This window comes from Rissa tridactyla, chromosome 6 (assembly GCF_028500815.1).
Source record: "Rissa tridactyla isolate bRisTri1 chromosome 6, bRisTri1.patW.cur.20221130, whole genome shotgun sequence".
Classification (NCBI taxonomy): domain Eukaryota; kingdom Metazoa; phylum Chordata; class Aves; order Charadriiformes; family Laridae; genus Rissa; species Rissa tridactyla.
The window spans coordinates 5,388,850-5,411,187 of NC_071471.1; the positions used below are offsets into that span (position 1 = coordinate 5,388,850).

Consider the following 22,338-nt stretch of genomic DNA (forward strand, 5'->3'; position numbering starts at 1 on the left):
GCTGGTCTAGCCCTGCTCACAGCCGCTGCCAAAATAAACCTAGCAGCAGAGAAATTAAATATGCGTTAACTGAGCTAAGCTTTATGGATTTGTAAAGGTTTGCCAGAATTCAGCCAGCCCGTTGCATGGGTGATGAGCGCTGAAATGAGCGCTGGGCGGGTGGGCAGGGGTTTGTCTGTGGAAACATTCTTCTCTGCGTCTGAGATGTCCCCTCTCTTCGCCAATCTGCTTGGAGAAGTTTGCAGTGATGGGAGATGGCGATGGTCCCCTGCCGACCTCCTGCCCGAGGAAGCTGTGGGCTTAGCAGAGGTGGGGCTGGAAGGCCAGCAGAGATGGGGCATCCTGGGCAGGCGGGTGCCCTGAAGGATGCCCAAGGATGCATCACATGCTGTCTCTCCACCAGCTCCCATCCCATCTGCTGGTGTAAGCATGAAACCTTTCTTCGGTGTGGGGTAACGTGTCCCTCTCGAGATGGCTTTGCCCACTTTTTGGGGTGGAAAGGTGATGCCAGTCATACAGGGTGACTTTCCGTATTTCCCGTTGCCCCTGTTCTTTGCAGCAGAGTTCCACCCCGCTTTTCTCCGTTGCTTTGTTCTACTGTGACGCTGCACGTTAGAAATGTCCATGCTGTCTTTTTCCTTGCCCAACACAGCCGGCACCAGTGAGCCACCCTGACTCACGGCTCTCCGTAGGTGCTGAGCGTAGCAGTGTTCCGGCTCGACGCCGTGAGTCGAAGGAAGAGGTGTTGCAATGCGATGGGGAACCCACCTTAGATTTCCGAGTTTGATTTTTAAACACGAAGCACATCGCTCATGCTGGTTTAAGCCACTGGTAAGCCAAGTCATAGCAAACCCAGTGTAAACAAGCTAAGCCGATGTGCTGCAGGCGTGCCCATAAACAAAGCAGGTCTTCTTCCGGTGGAGAACGTGGAGATGCTTCGATATTGCACTGCCAGAGCAGGGGTGGGGTCTGTCTCTGAGTTAGCAGGGACCAAAATTGGGTTATTTATCTCATGTAAATTTGAAGACCAATGTTTAGTTCCTCACCATTAAAAAAAAAAAAAAAAATCCTTTAAGAAAAAAACAACCCAACGCAACAACCATATTGAAATCTGGCTCTAGAGACAGAAGCGGGAACACTGAATTCCCTGGAAAAAGTCACCAAGATGTCCCCCGTACAGCTGTGGCGGTGGGAGCTGTAGGACTGTAGGCAGGTTTCGGGCATTTCACCAGCACGCAAGACTGTGTTACAGCGATTTAACGTATGGAGGATTTTTGCTTCTCCGCTCGTCAGCTCGACGCTTCTATAGGCACTAAATTTTTCTCCCCCTCTCGCTAAAAAAAAATCTGCTTCCTTGCATATTAAAAAGGGCGTATGGGAAGTAACATGAAAAACGCAGGCAAGTACTGCTCAGTACAAACAATATGTGACCATAATTATTAGGACGTCTTAGGCTAAAAATAACACCGCATGTGTACTTAATTCATTGTTAATTTGCACTGACTTCCACCCCCCCCCTCCCGCCCCGCCCGGTTTGTTCCCCACACCAAATGTGATTTCTTGGCAGCGGTGGGGGACAACTGGCTTCTCCCTGTCGAAGGAAGGGGGTTTGTGTGAGCGGGGTCCAAAAGGGGGGAAAATTGCGCTCCCCGCGAGCGCTGCGTTTGCGTGAGAGCGGAGCCGATCGCTGGCGTCCCTGCACTGGCAGGGCTGCGAAGTTGAAATAAAACAAAAAAAGCTGACTTTCTCCTCACCCTTAATGGATCATTTCTTTATTATTCCCCCCCTCCCTCTCTAACGAGGCGCCCACCATAAGAAGGGGGCAGCACCCATTCCACCCCCCTGCCCTCTCCCTCCACCCTTCCTGCCCGTATCCCAATAGTCTCCTTAACTCGCGGGGAGTGGTTTCCCCTTAATTAGCAAGTGCTCATAGGCTGGAGTGCCTTGTGGGCTGGCTTGGCCTGCGTTTTGCCTTTTTTTTTTTTGGTGGTGGTGGAGGGGGGACGACCCAAGCCTGGATGCTGGAGCCGGGGCTGCGGGGCGGCTCCTCGGCGGTGCGGGACCGGGCTGCGGGGCGGTGACCGGACACCGGCGCTTCTTCGGGAAGAAACAAAAAAAAAAAAAACAAAACAAACCAACAAGCCTTGCCGGTTGTTAACAGCACCATGAGGCACCCGCCTCCACGGGGGCAGGAGGTTGGTAGAGGGGGGGAAAAAAAACCGCGGGGCGGTCGCGTCCCCGTCGGGGGTGGGGGGAGGCTGGTGCGCTCCCCGGGCTGCCCCGGCTCGGGTTTGGGGGAGAAAAAGAGCGGATGCTTAAAAGGCAAGGCGCTTATTTTCAACTTCATCCCCTGCTTGGGTTCCTCGCTGAGGCCGGGCGGCGAACTCCGCCAGTGGGAGGTGTTTATCAGCCCTGCGGGACATACTTGGGATGATTTACTAATTTTTCATGCTTTGAAATGGGTAGGTTTGGATCCAGCGAGGCTGGTGAGCCCTGGGCTGGGCTGGAGTCAGCCTTAGGGTGTGTGTGGGGGGGTGCTCTGGATCGGGGAATTCGGTAGCTTTACGTTCGCTGCGAACTTCAGTGTTTCTGAGGTGTGTTTGGCTGGTTTCTCCAAAGCTCTCCAAAGCCAAAGTTTCTCCAAACCGTGGCTCTGCCCCGTCCCTTTCAGCAGCCACCCTTTCGGGTGGGACATGGGAAAAACCTGAGAGTTTCCCAATGCGCCGGCGGCTGGCTGACACAACCCGTTCCGCTGAGCTGCCAGCTCGGTTTCTTGCAATGAAAGCCCTTTTCTGCCTGTTGCTATTTTTCTTTACTTGGCGCGATGCTCTTTGTTGGTATAGGAGGCTGCTCTTTGGAAATCTTCAGCCCCCAAAACGCCTCCGATCTGGCCTGGGCAAGGATTCAAGCCGGTGCAGCTCCGTTGACTTTGGGAGCGTTTTGCCTGCGCGGTCAGGGCTGTCACGGGCTCTCTGTACACAGCAGGACAATGCGTGTTGTGTGCCCAGGTCTACGTGGTCTCCTAAATCCCTCCTTTAAGTAAATCTGCACGGTGCCTCTGAAGTCAGTCGGGTTCAGTGGCTGCTTGGGGGACAGACACCGGTAGATGAATTGGGTGGACGAAGCTCTGCCGGTCTGATGTTCCTGTGAAGATCGTGAGCAATGGGATGTCACGGCGCGGCTGGCGCGTCCACGGCCGCTGGGACAAACGCTCTCTGTGTGCGTACGGCATTGTGTTTCGTAGCTGCCCGTGTTTGCAGCTCGGGAGGGGGGAACTTGGTTTCGAGTGTCTTTAATCGCTCAAGAATTTGTGTTTTCCTTCCCGTGCTGTCTCTGGCATTTGATAGCGTGAGCTCATGCCAGAGGCTCGCAGGTAACCGGGGGACTTAATTTCTGACCGCCTCTTCTCACGATGCTCGCAGGAGTGTTAGCTCTGCGCCTTGGGTCTTGCGGCCAAATCCTGCCCAGTTTGGCCAGGAGTTGGGAAGCTCTGAGTTTAAGCCCTTGGGCCTCGGGCTCCCCTTCCTTTTCAGCTTGACATCGCCCTGCACTGTGTTCGCTATGAATATCCAGAAAGTCCCTTCCGTCGGGGTAAGTGTCGCCGTGTGATGCTCAGCGCTGCCCAAGGATGGCTGGTCCCTGCCCAGGGGATGGATGCTGAGGACCGGTGGGGGACGGCGGCCACAGCCCCCCTTGTGCGACCGCCCAGCCCCATGCTCGCCTGCGGCTGGAAGGGGCCCTTCCCCCTGTCCTTTTGCTGTGAAATACCACCAAACCTGCAAAATCAGGTTTTTTTTCTGACTGAGCCCCAGGCTCGGCCAGAGCTTCCTGGGGGAGAGGGTCGAGGTTTATCAAAACAGGCTGGGGAAAAGCCCAGACCCCTCTAAAAAGACCTGTAAAAATGTACAGAGATTCCAGTAGGCTGTGATTCAGCCGATTAAATGAAAGTTTATTGAAAAGTGCATTTGCTTAATTTTTTTTTTTGGCCAAGGTTTAACTTTCCTACTTACAGAAGATTGAAGGATATCACTTAAAAATCCATTTTCACACTTGATTTTGTCCACATACATAATATCCTCCTCTTCGGGATTATTGAAGATTAGTGTTGAGACTCTGGTCTTACTGGAAAAGACTTAATGAAGCGCTTTCTCCTGGGGGCCGCGATGCTCCTCTTATTTTTGGGAGGCTTGAACTCCTGCCACAAATAATGCTGTTGCTGGCAGGTGTCGCCTGAGCTCTCGCAGCTGAGGAAGAGTTTGCTGGGATCGGGATTGCAGCTTCTTTAAACTGCTGAAGATACGTGTATATAAATAAAAATCTAAGCGCTAGGTAGGTAATCTTCGCTGGTGCAATCATTCTTTCGTGAAGCGGGCTGAAATCCCATGCCTCACCTAGAATTTTTTACTGCTTTTCTTACAAGTAGCAAAGTGTAAAGGCTTGTGTCAGCTTGACATTGTCGTCCCCTGTAATTTATGGAGTGCTCTTTAGACTGCTGGTGTGTCTGCAGCAAAGGAAAGATCCCGTGTTTACGGTGAGTCTGCTCTCGAGATTTGAGAAATCTCTTCCTTGATAAATCAGGCAAAGGAGCGCAGTTGCGTCTCCTCTGTCGGTTAGTTATGAACTGAACTTGGGTTTTTACGGGTTATTCCCGCTCTGGTAATTGATTTAAAGCAAGTTAGCAAATCTTCAGGGAAAGAATCGTCAGGGGAATGCACTTAACTGCCAGCATTGCCAGAAATTTTACTCCCTTGAAACGAAATCATAAAGAAGATATCAGTTAGTAATGTTCAGACAGGCTTCTAGATCTATGTTCTCTGTCTCTACCTAAGGAAAATACCAAAGGAGAAGCTCGGTCAGTGAAATAACCGAAGCCCCGGAGTACTCTGCTGTAAGAGGCTCCCCTCTCTTATTGCCTTTGTTGCAAACAGGTGGTTCCTTAATTTCACATTGAAACAGCCAGTTGGAAGCGAATCAATTAAAAAATACTGATTAAAAAAAAGTTTGAGAGAGGGAACGAGCACTGTACAGTGTCCCTAAATCTGTTTATAATAGAGCTGAGGAAGCAATTTGATTTTTTTATTTATTTTTTTTTTCTTTTCTTCTCCTGGGTGTTTAGTTGCTGGGGTGTCTAATGTCAGTAAGCACCTGGCCTTAGCTGAAGCTGAGGAGGGCGAGAACGAATATTTCATGCCTTTTCCTCCTATTGTCTGGCTGACAATTGGTGATGTGTTTTTTAACTTGCTCTCACATGCCCTGGAAGCTCCTGCCGGCACCGGGAGAGATTTGGTCACGGCTGTGAGTCTGACGGAAGTTGGGGTTGGGTTCTTTTTTCTTTCCCTTCGCAAAACCTTGGCCAACCTTTATTTTTTCTTTTTTTTTTTTTTTTTCTTACCAAAAAGAAGGTTTTTTTTCCGGTCTTTATTCAGGTGCTGCTTGCCATGCTTTTTCTGCGCTCTGAGGTGTGGGATGTGTGAGTAGCTGGCACTCAGCCCGGCTTCTTTGCAGTGGGCTGTGTGGGGCCAGACCTTGGCAATGCATATATATTATCGATTTAATTTTTTTGCTTTTATATATATATATATATATAAAAAAAAATATTTTCTTTTAACATTTAGCCAGGTGCCCCTGCCTTGCTGCTCACCGTCATGGACTCATGAGCATCTGCCAGATGCACATTCCAGCTCCGCGTGTGCAGACGCCCTGGAAAGCAGAGGGTGGTGGAGGGATGGGGGGGGGGGGGAAAAACGCTCGGCTTGCCAACTTTGCTTTCCAAAATAATTTGCCGTGCTGCTTCCTGACCTGCTTGGCACAGGGTGGCAGGAGGCAGCCGTGGCCCTTAGGGGAGGGGACATATACCCTTACCCTGGCTCCTGGGGGGAGCAAACAGGAGGGAAACATGGATTTGCAGATCATGAATTTTATTTTTTTATATATATATGTCTTCAGGATTCAGAGTTTTTCTCTGTTTCCATGCAATAATAGTGGGAGGTATCCAATCGCTGGGGTCAGCATCGAGTGCTGTCGCCACTGCCCCGGGCACTTCGCACATCCCTCGCTCCTTCTGCCCACGCGCCGCGCTGGCATTTGGTGCTTTCTAGATCCTAAAAACCGATAAACACCAAAACCTGGGGGTTTACGTAACGAAGCGGGAGCGGGGCTGGTGTCTGGCAGACAGCTCGCCTGCGCTGGGGTGCCACGTCCCCCGGGCACCCATCTGCTGGCGCGGGGATGGGGGGAGAAGACATCTGGTGGCTGCCGATGCCATGCTGGGGGACCGGGACGGTACTGGGCATCCCCCCGCCACGTGCTGCATCCTCGCCGGGGAGGAGAGGAAGGCACGCACCCCGGCAGCGAGGCAAGTCTGGCCTCTGAGAATAAAAACTTGTAATTTAAAACCAGCTCCGGCCCCCACGAGTCTAAATAGACGCTGGTTGAGGGGAAAACTTGCTAAAAAGGGGTTGGGAAGGGGATGGAGCAACTCGCAGAAGGACTTGGTGCCGCTCCGGCAGCGAGCATGGCCTGCCGGCCGGGTGACAGCACAGCATGTGGTCAGGTTTTATTGCCAAAAAAAAAAAGAGGTGCGGGATTTTAATATCGAGATAATGACCTCGAGATAGCAATCTTATCGGGCTAATGTGCTTGCTTTGCTGCCAAGAAAATGTGTCCGAGAGTGGGGCCGGGTGGGAATGAACCCGGCAGCGTCTCCTTGGCTCGCGTCCCCTCATCGCCACCGAAGCTGGTGGCGGCCACATGCGGCGTTCGCACCTCCGTGCTCTTCATTTGATCGTGTTTCTGCAACCGTGTTCCCTTCAAAACTTCCCCTTTGCGCTCTGGGGATGTGGTGCTGGCCATATTGAGCTCCAGCAAATAAAACCGTGCTTCACCTCTAGTAGGGTTTGACAGCAGAGCAGCCAGTCTATATCAGTTATCTTAGCGTAATAACGTTGTCTCTTCCTCCTCCATCCCTTTTTTCTGGCAGAGAAGGCATGGATAAAATAAGAAATGGTCCTCTGCCCTGAGGGACTGACTAAGCAGGGAGAAAGGCTGTAATGAGAATGCAATGTGGATGGTGATGGGGCGGGCGTTTTGTGGAAGAGAAAGAGCATCCCTCTGTTGCCCGCCCTGGGCAAGCTGGGGTGGGGTTTGGGAAGCCTCTTAGAGGGGGGAGCAGGGCGGAGGGATGGAGGGGACGGAAAACCTCATCCCTATTTGCAGATTCACTCAAAATAGAGTCTTTTTCCCTTAAGTGTGGAGTCCTGTTTGGGCTACACTGACAGCAGCAAATGTTCAGGATATTCGTGATGTTGAGAGTTATTTCTCTGGTTTACACCTCTGGTGGTGGTGGAAGAATTAAACTGTCATTTCCTTGATTGCGTTGTTCAGGTCAAGCTGTGAGTGGGCCCGATTCCCGTCTTAACATTTTTATTTCTGTCGGTGCAATGAGCCTCACGTGTGCATCCACCACGAGGGCTTTTTTGTCAAATAAGATAAACCCACTGATAAACGCCTGGTGCTCTCCTGGGCTCCTCCAGGGCCGGCGGGGGGACCCCGGTGCCGCTCCTCGTCTCTGGGGGGTGTTTGCAGCCTCTTCACTGTGGTCCGGGCACAGAGGGACTGCTCTTCTCCGGGACGAGCGTCCCGTCCCGGCGCCCCGAGACAAAAGGCAGTGACAGGCAGGCAGACAATGTCCCACAGAGCGCACTCAGACGGCCTCTGTCCCAGCGGGTGATTCACAGCCAGTTGGTGTTTCGGGTTGTCTCGCTGTGTGGGAACTTGCTTCTGGGCTCTCCTCCCATCAGGGTCCCACTGGTGGCGTCCCCCGGGGCTCCTCCGTGCCACTAGCACTGACACAACCCCAAGCTGCGTCCCAGAAACTTCACCGGTTTTACCAGCCAGATTTCGGGGAGGATTTTTTAAATCAGAAATCCTTATTTCTTGTTTTCCCCCCTAGTTTTTATTCCCCCGCCCCCCCACCCCCCCACTCCCCAGCAGAACGCAGCCTTCGGATCAGGTGCACCTGGGGCTTCCCTGGCCACCAGCCGGGCTGAGTCCTGTGGGCAGCCTCCGGGGATCCCCGCCGTAAAACTAAACCAGCAAGAGCAATTAATTGCACGTTTCCCCCGCTTTTAGTAGCCTGGGGTGTTGTGGCCACGGCAGAACCTCATTACTGTGCCCCGCTCCCTGGCTAAAGGCAACCTCGCTGTTTTGGTTTTTTAATAAAAAAAAAAAAAAAAATTCGAAGTTTTTTTTTTTCTCTCTCTCTCAACAAACTTTGGATGTGACACGAAGGAGGTAAAACCAGTGGATATTTTGGCCCTGCATTTTCTCTTTTAGTTCAAGTAAGATGCAGTTACATGGTGCAGTTGGCCCTTCTGCATGAAGAATGCAGATCTGCCTTGTTTGGGGTTTTCCTGGGTGCAGTGAGAAGCGCCTGTGGGTGCTGGGGTCCCCCATGGAGCTCAGCTGTCCCTTCTCTGTCACGGCTAAAGGGCGGCTGAAACCATTCGGAGGGCGGGCAGCACATCGTATAGTCTTTGCAGAAAGAAAAGCTTTGGTCTCTCTTTCCTCCTCTTCTCAATGTCTGTTTATGTAGTCCCCACGAGATGTTCTGAAGTGTATTTTTCCATGACAGAGGTTTCCTGCAAATCGATTTTTTTTTGCAAGGGTCCCACCCAGCGTTAAGCCTTACCAAGGAAGAATAGTAGATGACTCACGGTGGCTTTGAAATTTCTGCGGTTAGACCTGATCCTGCTGAGTTTTGGCAGCAATTATGGCAAACAGGCCATTTTGTTCACTGGGGAGAAAGAACTGGCGAGGTGGGAACTGCTGTCTGAGCCTGTTCAGGGTTGGTTTTCTTTTCTCTTCCAAAGCCATCGCTTTTCTTTCTGCCAAACAGCTTTTTTTGTAGATGTCGAAAGCTGCCTGCAGACACCGTCCTGAGCAGCGCGGCTCCAGAAGCTCGTGGCAGCTGAGGGGGAAAAATAATATTTCAGTTTTGTCTCGTCACGTGCAGCGGCCCATCTTGCGCTGAGGTCTGGAGGGTTGAGCGTGTAAGTCGTAACCTCAGTGCTCTGATTTCCTGTAGGAACGCGTGGAAAAATACTGTACAGGGGTTCTCACAGAACGAGAAGGAGCTGCGGGGCATCTCCGGCTTGTCCAGACACCCGCGTTGCTTGTAAGGTGCTGGAGGTCTGGCTACGGAAGAGCAATGAGGAGGCAGCTGAGGCTCGATTTGAGTTCAGACATGAGCATCATCTTCCACTGCCTGCCATCAACGTGCTTCTGTACCAGCTTGGAGGCATTATTTTTTTTTTTTCCCCCCTCTGGGAAGGAAGAGAAAAAAATATATCCGAAGCATCCATTTTGTTCTAAGGAAGCTGTCAGTATTGTCAATGTGTGTAAATGAGCTATTTTGCATAAATTTGCAGGTGTTTAGTTGTATTTAAGCAAGAAACATAGAGGAGCTATTCTGTTTTTGCAAGTTACTTCTTTGCAATGAGCGATTTTTCCATTGTGATTGCCTGGATTTGATCTCAGTTCGGCAAGTACCGACCTGAAACCTCAGCCCTTGTTCCAGGGTTACTTCTTAAGTCAGAATTGAATTTCTGTAATTTGCTCATCCTTAATTCTGATAATCAAACGCTTCAAGGTATAGAAAAATTAACTTTTCAGTAACTCAAGTACCCTGTGTCCTGAGTGCTGTCATGATCCCATGGAAGGTCGTATGGAGATCCCATGGAGGTCTCCTTTGGAGAGGCTGGTTCACAAAGCCACCTGAAGCCCTCCGTAAAGTCTTGGGGACAACGTCACCTTTGCCCTCTGAGTTTTGCTCACAACTTCTCTTACAGTTTACCTCTGGGACTTCCCCAAGCCAACTGTTTTCTTCTTGTAAACTAGATGTTCTCAAATATTTGTTTTAAGTGGCCAGGGAGAAGGAAAACACATTTCTTGGGAGGCCTTCATGTTGTCCTAGATCTGCAGATCCTGTTCATGACTGGTGGGAGATTTCCGGGTGTGAAGCGGAGGTGGAGGGCTGATGTTTGCCCATGTTGGTGCTTGCTGTTGGTTGTAGCAAAGGCTAAGCAGCTGCTTTTGGAAATGTAGAACAGTAGCAGGCACGTGTTGTTGCTGGCTCCTTGGGTACGATGCCTTATTGTACGATGGGCACGTGGTGGTGGGTGTCCCAGCTTGGTCATGGGACCTGAGACCATTGAGCGTTGTAACTTTTGGGTAGACTAAAGAATGGAAGTTGGCTGAGGATGGAGACGTCAAATTCTTGTGGAGTTTATTAGCCAGAATGCATGAAACGTCTTTAAAAGCGTTGCTCAAAATAAATAAACAGGGAGCTTCGGTTTGGAAAAGTGCTAAATCCAGGTTTGCGGACAGGGGTACAGGAGAACTTTGGGGTGATGTGAGTGGCTGCACCATGTCACGGGGCTTTGCACCGGTGTCCTGGGCAGGGACAGTGGGTGACAGTGCTCTCGGGGTGGTGCTGGGTCCTATCTGGGATGGGGACACAGTGGGATGCTGACTGAGGAGCTGTGACATCCCCTTGCTGGGACGGCTGGAGGTGTCCCCAGGGTGCCGCAGCTCCTCCTGCTCCCATCAACCTGACGTTCCTCCCATGCTTTGGGTTCACCAAAGTACGTCCCTGACACTGGGTGTGCAGGAAGCAGACAGCTTTGCAGAGATTAATGTTCAATGGGCACGGTGACAGGGTTCATTCACACCACCAGGAAGCTGCGGCACGGAATGGCACCGTGCAATTGCCTGCAGGGACCCGGGGGATGACCGGGTGGGGGGACACACAGCAGCCATTGGTATGGCATGTTGGTCCCAGCCACGCACCCTGTGCTTTGGGGGGGCTTTCTGTAAGAGGGACAAAAGCAGCAACAAAACCTAGGTGGTGGTCACCATGCAGCGGTTGTCCTTGAAGGTGGCAGGGCCCCCGGGAAGCCACCATGGGAGGTGAGCCTGTGCCTTGAACCCCTCCAGGCAGGGGTGGGAACTTGGCTGCAGCTCGAATGGGAGCTGTGGTGGTACCTTCCCGCTCCACCATGGCCTTCTGCTCGTGCCAACTGGGTTTTTTTTCCCCAATTACAACTATTTGATGAATTCCATTAAAAAAAAATAAAAATCACGACAACAGAAAAGACATTTTATCAAAGCAATAAGCTATCAGTAAAAATACATGGTCTCAGTTTGCTACTCCTAGTTGCTGTGATACCCGCAGAAATTTCTCATTTCTTTGAGCGAGTCGCGTCAAGGGTCAACAAAACATTAGCACCCTTCACGTGCTTTTTGCGTCTGTTTTTTTTTTAACGGCAGGAGGAGAAAAGCAAAATCATGTTCCCACTTCATGGAAACTTGGCAATAAGCAGCGGGGTTGCAGCTGGAGCGAGGATGGGGATGTCTTGATACGTACCTGCACTCCCTGCCTTGATATAGAGCATCCGTACGTGGGAGATCCTCTTGCAGTTGCCCAGATCCCTCCCCGAGCGTGGGCTGTGATGCTTTCCCCGGGTTTAGTTTTTCTGGCCAGAGTTATGTGAAGATCTGTAAGTGTTTGCATTTATCAGCTGCCACCGAACCCCGCTGTGGGATGGAGGTGCCGGGCTGCCTTCCAGCGCGCCCGCTCGGCTCCCAGCTGCTGAAATTCCCTGCGGAAATGCAGCTTGGCAGGTGGCGGTCGCTGGAGCAGCCGTGGCACCAGGAGATACCAGAATAGCGTTGAGTGATGTGTAGGACATAGCGTTGAGTGATGTATAGGACATCAGCTGCGTAGACGCCTATACATTTAGATCATGAAAATATGCCCTGTATTTATATGACGTCTTCAACTATATATAAGAGCGGCAGCAATGCTTACCATCCCGCGGGCACCACCGTGGTCCTTGTCACCTCTGATGGCTGTGGAGATGGCTACTCCAAGAATGCTTTGCACTACGTTATCACCCTGGCAAGGTTCTTGGTGTTAGGATTTTATATAAAGGTTTTACGGCCAAGCTCTGTGTGCCTGCCAGCACTTTGAAGTGCTGTGTCCTTTGATGTTCCTACTGTTTGTGCTCTTTAAAGCAGGTACTTTTTCCAGCCCCTTGTTTCCCTCGGCTTGAGACTCCCTTTGCCACCCTCTGGTGTGGGGTTTGGGGATGCTGAGATGGTGCTGACGTCCGAGGTGGTTTCAACCGTTTCCCGTTGCCATCCAGAGGGACCTTCACAGGCTGGAGGCCACGAAGATGCTGGGAGGGCTGGAGCCCCTCTGCTGTGAGGACAGGCTGAGAGAGTTGGGGGTCTTCAGCCTGGAGAAGAGAAGGCTCCGGGGAGACCTTAGAGCCCCTTCCAGTCCCTAAAGGGGCTCCAGGAGAGATGGGGAGGGACTTTTTACAAGGGCATGTAGGGATAGGACAAGGGGTAATGGCTTCAAACTGGAAGAGGAGAGATTTAGATTAGATGTTAGGAAGAAATTCCTTCCTGTGCGGGTGGTGAGCCCCTGGCCCAGGCTGCCCAGAGAAGCTGTGGCTGCCCCATCCCTGGAGGGGTTCAAGGCCAGGCTGGACGGGGCTTGGAGCAACCTGGGCTGGTGGGAGGTGTCCCTGCCCAGGGCAGGGGGTGGCACTGGATGGTCTTTAAGGTCCCTTCCCACCCAAACCATTCTGGGATTCTCTGCAGCCACAGCACCAGTGGGTCTCTGGGGGTAGATAGTCGAGTGCTGGAGGCTCTGGGCGTCCCCTGTCCTGGCTTTGGCGGGTGTTACGCTCGGTGCCCCTGAGTTCAGGGGTGCAGAGCGTGTGTCGTGGCCGCGTTAGAGGGTCTGTGGTGATCCGGGGGTTGAGCACAGCTCCTCGGAGGGTGCCCGGCACGAGGTGCTAGGCGTCTGTGCCCAAGGAATCCAAAACATGCTGATGAATACGTGTGCGAAGGGATGGCATTAATCACCAATAAATACCTACTGGAGGCAGCCTGGGGAGCGGGGGTGTGCTGCCGGGCAGGGGGGAGCGGGAGCCACAACAACCAGCACATCAGCCTGACATCAGCAGCTGCTGCTCATCGGGGATGTTTACGTTTTGTTTTGTTTTTTTTTTTTTCTTTCGTGTCACTGTTCCGTAAAGCAAATAAAATGAGTCCTTGGGAAGGGCCTGACGCTTAGGCTGGTGCTGGGTGTGGGGAGAAATGCAGCACAGGAAGGGGGGGGTTTCTGACTGGAGCAGTGGGTTAGTCAGCGGGTGATGACGGTTCTGACCGGTGATGACCAGTGCCTTACCTCACCCTTTCCCTTCACCCGCCCGTTTCTTCAGTCGTGCGTTTTCTCTCGCACCGGCGCTGGGGGACGGATGCTGCAGGACCCGGTACGGGGGTACTGGAGGACCCAGAAGGGGCTCTGCCCCAGCCTGGATAGCACAGCAGAGTCCTCCGTAGATTTACCTGCTATTTCCAGGCAATCCCAGTCTGGAAGCGTCTCATCCCCTATTTCAATCATGGGGATTCCCATGATTTACAGCTTTTCCTCCGGGCAGGCTGTGAGCCTCACGCCGAAAGGGCTATGGAAATCAGTGGAGCAGAACCAAGGAACTGCGCCGCAGTCATTAAAGTGTGAAGCGCTAATTGGTTGCTGCTTTTAGAGGTATTAGTATGAGATGTAGGAACTCTGTGAGAATAATTGTTTTGGAAACAGTGTTTTATAATATTTTGGTTTTATCAGGACTAGGACAAAGATAAGAAATTTAGGTCAGGACTGTGTCAGAACATGATGTTTATTGTTGATTTGGGTACGTATTTCAGTTCTTCTCCAGCTCCAGATCTTTCTAGGATGGGAACAATGCTTCTTTTTTTTAATTATTGTTTTATTCAAGGGTTGTTTTGTGTGCTTTAAAAAAATAAACCCTAATTCTCTTGTGCTGTCCCTGTAGTATGAGCACCCAGAAGGGCAGATTTTTAGGAGGCGTCTCCGTGTGCCGTGCCGGCTGCTTGCTCATCCGGCTAAATAGCTTCCATGCGCTGAACGTAAGAGCAGGGTTAAGTCATTGCTGAGCATTTTTGAACGCCCCTGTCCTTTAATTTCATATTTAAGGAATGTAACGTGCTACCTGCCATCTACGAGAACCCCTGGATTTTGATGAGCGTGGGAGGCTGTACTGAAAAATAAAATCAGTGCGTATCTTTTTTGCTTTGTATGGGTGTGTGGTTGTCCTGGGCTGGAAAAGCAGGACTCTCTTTGCAGATGCTGGTGGGGATCCCAAGCCAAGGGGGCGTTTCCCGGCTGCTCGGTGGAGGTCTGACGCCTGCCCAGGACTATGGAAGGAAGGTGTGCCAGGGTGGATATCTGTGGCTGGTGACAAGCCTGGCAAATAACTCCTCAAAAAAGGGTTCTTGTCGGCTGAGGGTATTTCTCCATGGAGTGGTCCAAAGCTAATTTTAGGTTTAAAATGTGATGAATTAGGAACTGTTTACGTGGAAAAAGCTCCATCACCACCAGGCAGGGCAAATAGCTGTTGAGGGCATCACGCGTAGGATTTCCTTGGCGTCTGGTCTGGGCTCTCAGTGCCTGTGTATCACCCAGGCCGCTGGCAGCAGCGGGAGGAGAGAGGAAATTCATGGTTCAAGTCGTTTGGGTTTTGTTTTGGGTTGGGTGGGTTGTTTGTTTGTTTTTTTTCTTTTAAATGACACCGTCTCGTTGCCCTGTTTTAGCCTGAGCCCATCTGTTTCGCTCCGTGCAGCCACGGAGGCTCGCGTGGGTCGCGGCACCGGCACCGCCTGCGGGATAAAACCAACTATGGGAACAGAGGTGGCTTGTCCCAGCCTTTGACCCGAAGGTCACTGCACTGGGAGAGATGTCATGAGAACTGGAATGAGGGTAATTTTCAGGGATTATAGCGTTTCTCGCCGTGGGGATGGGAGTTGATGTAGAGCATCAAACCCTGGGAGGCGTTAGCAGGAAATGCCTGTTTTTACTGGATGTATTTTCTCTTTCCCTCCTCCCCTCTTTCCCAAATGAAGGCTTTGTCGCTTTCGTAGCTCTGCGTGGTGCTTGTCGGCATCGTAACCTCGTTAGGGAGCAGCGATTCGCTGAGCTTGTTGCAGATCTGCCACGATACACATTAGAGAATAAACTCGGCTGACCAGATTGTAGGTAGCCTGCGCTATTGCCAGCTGCAGACATTTTCACATCAGGACTCGAATGTCTTCAAAAGACAAAACTGTTCATGAATATTTACTAAAATATGCATTTCTGCCTTCCAGTTTCCGTGCCTTTAAAGCCATGCTTTTGTTGTCCTTTGCAACAAGTAGAAAAACACCGTTTCTTTAGCAAAGGCTGAGATTGTCATGTGATCCCCTAAGTAATAACTTGGGGTTAAAGCATAACCAAAATGGCAAATAATAAAAATAGATACCGGGCTTGCGAAGTTGCAGGATTGAGCTAGGGGTTTGCAATACATTCACAAGGGATTAAGGATTAATGGAGTTCATTTTGGGTTTTATAGTCATTTTTCTGGTAGTCGCAACCTCGATTTTTGGTGCAGTTGCTATTTCCAACGTCTATATTTTACTAGTTCAAGAGGTTTGGGGCCCCCGTGCTGTGGGGACAGACAGGCAAAGGGAGGCAGAGGGCTGAAATTGTGCTTGGAAGAGGAAATAACTAATCTGAAAATTGGGCTGGACAAAGATGTGAACAGTGTGTGGTGGTGGGGGGGGGTGTGTTGTATGTTTTTTCCCTTTTCCAGGTTTTTTTTTTTTTTACCATCTACCTTTTTCCTTGTTTGCTCATACTTTCTGAAGTTTTCCTTTACTGATGAGGTTTTTTTAATTAGTTTTTCCTCCTTGCTGCTTTTGCCCGGGCAGACTTTGAGCCGGGCCTTCCCTCTGTCTGTACACAGGTAGCCGTGCCGGCTCCTGGCTGCCTGGAGGGCAGGTTTGGGTGCTGGGGGTCTCTGGGGGGAGCCGGGACTGATGTTCCTCTTCCCCTGTTGCTATAAAGTCTCCCCGGAGTCTTCCCTTCTCCAGGCTTGGTTTTCCTTTCTGGTGTGTTTTTTTTTTTTTTTTTTTTTTTCCCCCCCCCCCCTTTAACAAACTGCTGCCTAATTGCTGACCTGGATGGCAACAGCCAAATCCTGAGATTTTTGTCCCTAATAAACTTCATCCCATTATTTCCACCCTTCTGCAATTTGCTGAGTATCGTTTGAGTTCTCCCTCTGTCCTTCACGTAATTGCAGCCTCCAAAGCTGACAGTACCAGCAGGTTTTTCCGAGCCCGTTCTCTAGCCCGTCGTTAGCGCAGGTGGCGAGTGGCCCTGGCCACACAGGACCTTCTTGGCGCAGCCCTTGTATTTCGCTGTCGAATCGTGGATAACCGTGGCTTGGCATGTGTTTGCACCCAGCTGTGCCCCCGGCCCGTTGCAGATTAACCCGGGCGCATTCCTCCACTTGCCTATGGGAATGCAGGCGGCGTCCGCATGGAAACTTTGGCCAGGAGGTTAAATGGCTTTTATCGAGCAGAGCCGTATAAAGCAATTTACAGAAGCTTTCAGAGGGACGTGGTACATCCCATCCTTCTGTCTGGTCCCCGTGCTGCTCTCCCTGCACCGTGCCCTCCGGCTCGGCAGCAGCCGGTGGTTTCGGGGATGCTCAGCCGCTGCCTGGGTTCGCGGGGTTCTGGCTTGCCCATAGGCAAGTCACGTTTTCCCTCTCCAGCCCATAATCTGGCTCTAATCTCAGCGTGGGGAATCTCGTTGCTGGGACCGACTCGGGTTCAAGTGAGTTTAGACTCTGCTTTATCGCAGGACTTGTCAGTGGCGGCTGCCAAAGCAGCGTTAGCTTTAAAAAAAAAAAAAAAAAAAAATTTAAAAAAATAAAAATACCCCGAGTTATGCAGCCCAGCTGTGGTCCTTAGCAAATTATCGTTGTGTACTGGTTAATTGTTTATCCATTAACTGACTGCGTCAATTATCTGACAAGGGGAGCCCGGCGGTACCTGGCACGGCAAGGCGGGGAGGAGGAGGAGGAGGAGGGAGGATGCTCATCCTTTCCGTGTTGGCTCCTGTCCGCCTGCTTCTCCTCCAGCCCTGTCGATGTGGTATTTGTCGGCTGGTTTCCTTCAAGTGTAACTGCTGGCATGGCACGTACAAAATTCGTACAGACCTCTTCTTTGGAAAGTGCCTGAAGTTCCCACGAAGCAAGAGCATCTCTTCAGACTAAAAAAAAAAAAGTAATAAACTGCATTTTGTTTCCGAACGTGAGTACGGACAGAAGAAATACAAAGTAAGATGCTGCTTTATTTCCTGCTGGAGATAGCCAAAAAAATTCTTTGCCTGGAGCGCCAAGCGGGAAATAAATGGAATTTTATTGTACGCGTCGGTGCGTACAGTATTTTCAATGTTATCCCAAGATTCTGCATGTACTTTGGTATAAGAGAAGAGATTGACCCAGTTTTTCTTGATTCAAGTCTGTGGGGATTTATTTTTTTTCTTCTGAAGGCAGCTGATTTTTAACATGTTTTTGGGCTTATCAGCCTCTATGTAGTAATAAAATTAGGTACTTGTTTCAAGAACGTTCTTTCAAAAGCTGCTAAACACATGAATTATTAAAATGTTAAATTATTTCCGAGTTACGACATAGCCAGCTCTTTCTGTGGAGCTCACTCGAGAATAATTGCACAGTGTTCCTTGCAGAATTTAACATCAGAAATGTTGAAAATTTTTTCTCGGTTTGTCCCATGTGTGTTTTTTTCAGCGTAGCTGTCGGGCTGTGACATTTACTGCAGAGCAGAACAAAGATTGAAGGGACTCTTTGTCACGGAGATGCCCAGGAGCTTGGCTGCCTGCAGGGACCAGAGCTGGGTCTGCAGCCCCACGGCAAGTTGCAGAGCCTGGAGGAGGAGGAGGAGGAGGAGGAAGGCGACGCTTTGCAAATACTGACACGTGCTGAAAGCTTGCGTCAGTGCTAGCGGACATGCCTCACATCTTGGGTGGATTTTGGGGTTTTGTGTGGCTTTTTTTTTTTTTTTAATTTTTAATTTTTTCTTATTTTACAAATTTTTTTTTTGTTAATATTTTTGATTTAATTTTTTTTTTTTTTTAATATTATTTCTTTTTGTTTTCTTCCTCCTTCCCCGTTTTTGTCCTGACTCAGGCTCCTGGCATGGCCGGGTGGGGATAAAGGTGGGATGTGCTGTAGTCGTCAGTGCCCAAACATCTCCAAGTGCCACTGCCTGGTCACCTGGAGCAGGCAACAGCCTTGCCACTGCCCCCTGTCCCCATCATGAAGGGTCGGTGGGCTGGTCCCCTGCAGTCCCCAGGCTGTAGAAGGGGTGCGAGCTCCCTGGAGGGGTGAGGATGAGCTGCAGCCCCGACCCGTCTTGCTCCCAAGCTTTCTGTGGGCATTTGGGGTGCCCCTGATGCTGCTCTGCTCTGCAGATGGGAGCCCTCCTGATTGTGACTTGAGCCCGTGGAGACGTGGGAGAGCACAAGACACGCAGAGACCACAGGCAATCATGTGAGGTGCATAAAAACAGAGGAAATCTTAATAACACCAGGAGTTTGCATCGCTAGTTCGATCCCAAGGAAGAACGCTTAACAAAGATGCCTACTGATTTTTCTGAATGAGTTTTTCCCTTGCGCAGCCTAATGTGGGAAACGCAGCGTTGTGTGAATTAAGTCTAGGATTTGGCCAGGCCTTAATGTGATTTGTGCTTTTTCTGGTGCATCGTCGTTATTACAGAGCTGGTTGAGGTGACCGGGCGAGTTGATGCAGAAGCTTCCTTGCTTTGCCTTTGAAATCGGTATGTGAAGGTACTCCTAAGCCACAACCAACCCGCTGCAGGTTTTTGGATCTGGAAAGGGAAATATTATGTATTTTCTATTTTTTAAAGTACAAGTGAAGTGTATGAGTCCTGTGGTCACTGGCATTAGGGGAAATTTTCTCTTGTAGCCTGAAGCTACCTGTGCTTTGTCACCGCTCTGGGCAGTGGTCTCCTGTTGCCTGGGTGGTTGGTGTGTTGGATGGATGTGGGTAAGGGGCTGGAGGGAAGAGGGGGCTACACGCTGCCAGGGGTTTCCCTCATCCCTGCTGTGCTGAGGTGCTGTGGAAGGGGTGATGACAGCCCTGCTCCTTCCTCCTCCCCAGCCCCCCGTGGCTCCAGCGCGCGGCTCCCTGAGATGTCCCTGAGAGCTGAAGGCCATGCAGCTACGTCGACGCTGAAGAAGATCGCTGCAGACATGAGCAACATCATCGAGAGCCTGGACACCAGGGAGCTCCACTTCGAGGGGGAGGAGGTCGACTCAGAGGTGCTAAATGACCCAAAGGGTGCCGGTGAGTTAACACCCATATGTTCTCACCCCATGTCCCACCTGGATTTAATAACTGTTAATAGGATAAAACCTCAGCAGTTTTGTCAAGCCCAGGCGTTGGCCATGGTTTAGGACCAGGAGGCATTCCTCTTACGCTTGAGCTCTTTGAGTCAAGTCCCTTCTGTGAAAGCATGTCCTTAAGCTCTCTTAAATAAAACCTGGTCTATTTTAGTGGAATTAATGCTGCAGTGTAAATGCTCCCGTGTTAAAAGTATTGCAACTACCTGCTGGCGTTCACGCCCTCATTGATGGTGACAAGGCTGTTGAACTAATGGGGTTTGTGGTCCTTCCAGCGTGCATTCCCTTCTCTGCCATCTACCACACTCATGGGTTCAAAGAGCCGGGCACGCAGACGTACCTCACGGGATGTCCTGTCCGAGTGCGTGTGTTGGAAGTTGAACGCTTTACTTCCACAAAGAAGGTCAGAACTTCCAGAAACTTCATTTCATTTCCGTGGAACTGTATGAAAATGCTGTTCGTAGGTTAATTCTGCGCGTGCTTGTTGGTGAGCTGAGGAAGCAGGAACGCCCGTGTCTCAGAAAAATGCTCAAGAGAGAAGGTTTCCCATCTTGTTTATAAAACCTAATAAAGCAGAAGAAGAAATTGTGAGAGGGAATGATCCTTAAGTAAAATTGAATGAGGGCCCTTTAGATGAGGAGCTGCAGGGAAATGACTTCTATCAAAGCTGCAGCCCTTGTGGTGGTCTTCTCCTCTGCAGGTACCAAGCCCCAATGTTTACACCATCGAGCTGACCCATGGAGAGTTCACCTGGCAGGTGAAAAGGAAGTTCAAGCACTTCCAGGAGTTTCACAGGGAGCTGCTGAGGTACAAAGCCTTTGTGCGCATCCCTATCCCTACCCGGAGGTGAGTGTGCAGCCCTGCGGACGCAGCGGGCTTTGGGGAGATGTCATCTTCTTTTTCTCTTTTAATAACGTATTGGTGTGGCTTCACCGATCCCATTTACTTTGCTGTAAGAAGGAGAGGGCAGAAGAACTTAGTCTCTACAAATATTTAGCAGCTATAATAAAAATATTTAATCTCTGCGTATTTAGTAGCTGTAACCTAAGTGGTTCAAGCATCTCTCTGCTGACCCAGAAAGCACGTTGGGTCCCAGGTCATCAGCTTTTGAGTTGAATTTTGGAGAAGGGTTATGCTAATGCTGGTGGAAATTGTTGGTGCCATGTGGCTTTCTGCTGGCAGGGGCTGGATGTGGGAGGCGTGGGGGTCTCCGGGATGGGTGGTCGGCCCTGCCTGGACTGGCCTTGGTGCTCACGGTGGCTGGAAGCCTAACAGGAGCCATGGGAAGAGACCAAGGGGAGCCATGGGAAGAGTACATGATGTGAGTGGGCAAGAGTGTCCTGCTGTGGGGAAATGTGGGGAGAGGATATAGGGAAGGGTTAAATTATGAGGGGTTAAGGGTTGGGGGAACATAATGCCCTGAAAACAGGGTTTAGGCTCCGTTTCCTTAGAAGGGTAAAAGGAGACCCTGAAAAGTCAAGCTCTGATGCTTCTGGGCTGTATTTTTGTTTGTGAGCCAATTTGAGCATACTGGCTTCTTTTAAATGAATCCACGCTTCCCTTTTTTTTGCTTTCCTGCCCACCCATCTCTCAGTTTTTAAGAGTTTGGATGGAGAAAATAAAAGCCTGGCAGAAGAAGGGTTGCGTATCGAGGCGTGCATGCGCTCGCAGCATGTAGAATCGACGTTAGGGTTTGTTTTTTTTTTTTCCTTTCAGTCACACGGTGAGAAGACAATCCATCAAAAGGGGAGAGCCGAGGCAGATGCCGAGCCTGCCGCACACGTCGGAGAGCACGGTGCGGGAAGAGCACTTCTCCAGCAGGAGGGTAAGCGCCCGCCTCGCTCGGCGGGGGACGGAGGGATGCTCTGGGGGGGCTTCTGAGGTGCAGAGATGCCAGGCAGGCTGCTCGCAAAGCCATACGCTACCAAAGCCCTTATTTTATTACCATTAAAGTCTTTTGCTTGACAAACTTAGACTTTGCCAAGTCCAGCTTTAACGCCAAATTCTCCTCCAGGCAAAGAGGAAGATGCTGCTCCTGGGGTTCTGTCCTGGGTTGAGCCACACAGGACTGATTTATCTTCTAATGCTGGGGAAAAGTCCACTTTTGGAAGACTCTAGTGTCTGAATTTGTGAAAATATTTACTTTATAGCCAGCTAGGCTATGTGGGATTCAAGGTCCCGGTGTTTTCAAGCCTTGCCAGGTGCAGGGATGAGGAGGAGTGAGGCCTGGGCGTTTGACCCAGGCTGGCCAACAGGATTATTTCGTACCGTGAACATCACATTCGATATAAATTAGGAAGTTGGCTGTGTCGTCTCTCTCTCCCTTGATGGTGGCGGTCCAGAGAACTCCTTGCCCCGGTGCCAGACCCCTGAGGCCTTCCCTTCCTCCCAAAGCCATTGCGCTCGCAGTGTCCGACACTTACTGTCCCCTGCCGGGAGCGCCCAGCTTCCTGCTGATAGAATTGGCTGGGTATAATTCTTGTATATCTTATATTAGTATTGGGATTAATATAGGTTCTTGAGTATTATTAATTAATTTAGTCTTATCCTATTTAATCTATTTGTATTTCAACCCTCACGTTTCCTTGCTTTCCCCGATACCCCTTTCCGGGTGGGGAGGGGTCATCGGGTGATAGAATAGTTGTCTAAACGGCAATAAATTGTTATGGGTTTTCTCAAACCGTAACAGGTTCGTACAGGCAAAGCTCTCCTCTGCAATTGAGGAAAACCATGATGCCCAGGGTGGCGGGTCCCTTCCTCCCACCTGCTGCGATTTAAAGATAGAAGGAGCAGTTTGCAGAGTCAAGTTGCCTGATGGAGGCAGCCCCGTGGCCATCAAAACCTGAGAGATTTCAGTTCCTGTCGTCCTCTGAAAGAGGAGATGACAGTCAGGCTCTTGATGCTGAAATGGGTAATTTTAGCCGAGGCACACGTGTTCTGTGTAACTTCATCAGATGTTAACAGATGGGCCCTTCTATGAT

The 22,338-nt window shown here is 50.5% G+C and overlaps 1 protein-coding gene across 6 annotated transcripts in view; it reads left to right on the plus strand.

Annotated features, from left to right (window-relative positions):
- PLD1 (phospholipase D1) overlaps positions 1 to 22,338 on the plus strand; it is an 82,060-nt gene that overhangs the window by 12,773 nt on the left and 46,949 nt on the right. For 4 of the 6 annotated variants that reach the window (XM_054205210.1, XM_054205207.1, XM_054205212.1 and 1 more), the window contains exons 1-5: positions 2,004 to 2,195; positions 19,116 to 19,301; positions 19,633 to 19,760; positions 20,058 to 20,203; positions 21,074 to 21,182. In XM_054205210.1, the coding sequence (XP_054061185.1) occupies positions 19,148 to 19,301; positions 19,633 to 19,760; positions 20,058 to 20,203; positions 21,074 to 21,182 (537 nt within the window). In that variant the 5' untranslated portion in view covers positions 2,004 to 2,195; positions 19,116 to 19,147. Of the gene's footprint in view, positions 1 to 2,003; positions 2,196 to 19,115; positions 19,302 to 19,632; positions 19,761 to 20,057; positions 20,204 to 21,073; positions 21,183 to 22,338 lie in introns of those variants that run through there. The other 2 variants (XM_054205208.1, XM_054205209.1) reach the window with 1 other exon arrangement.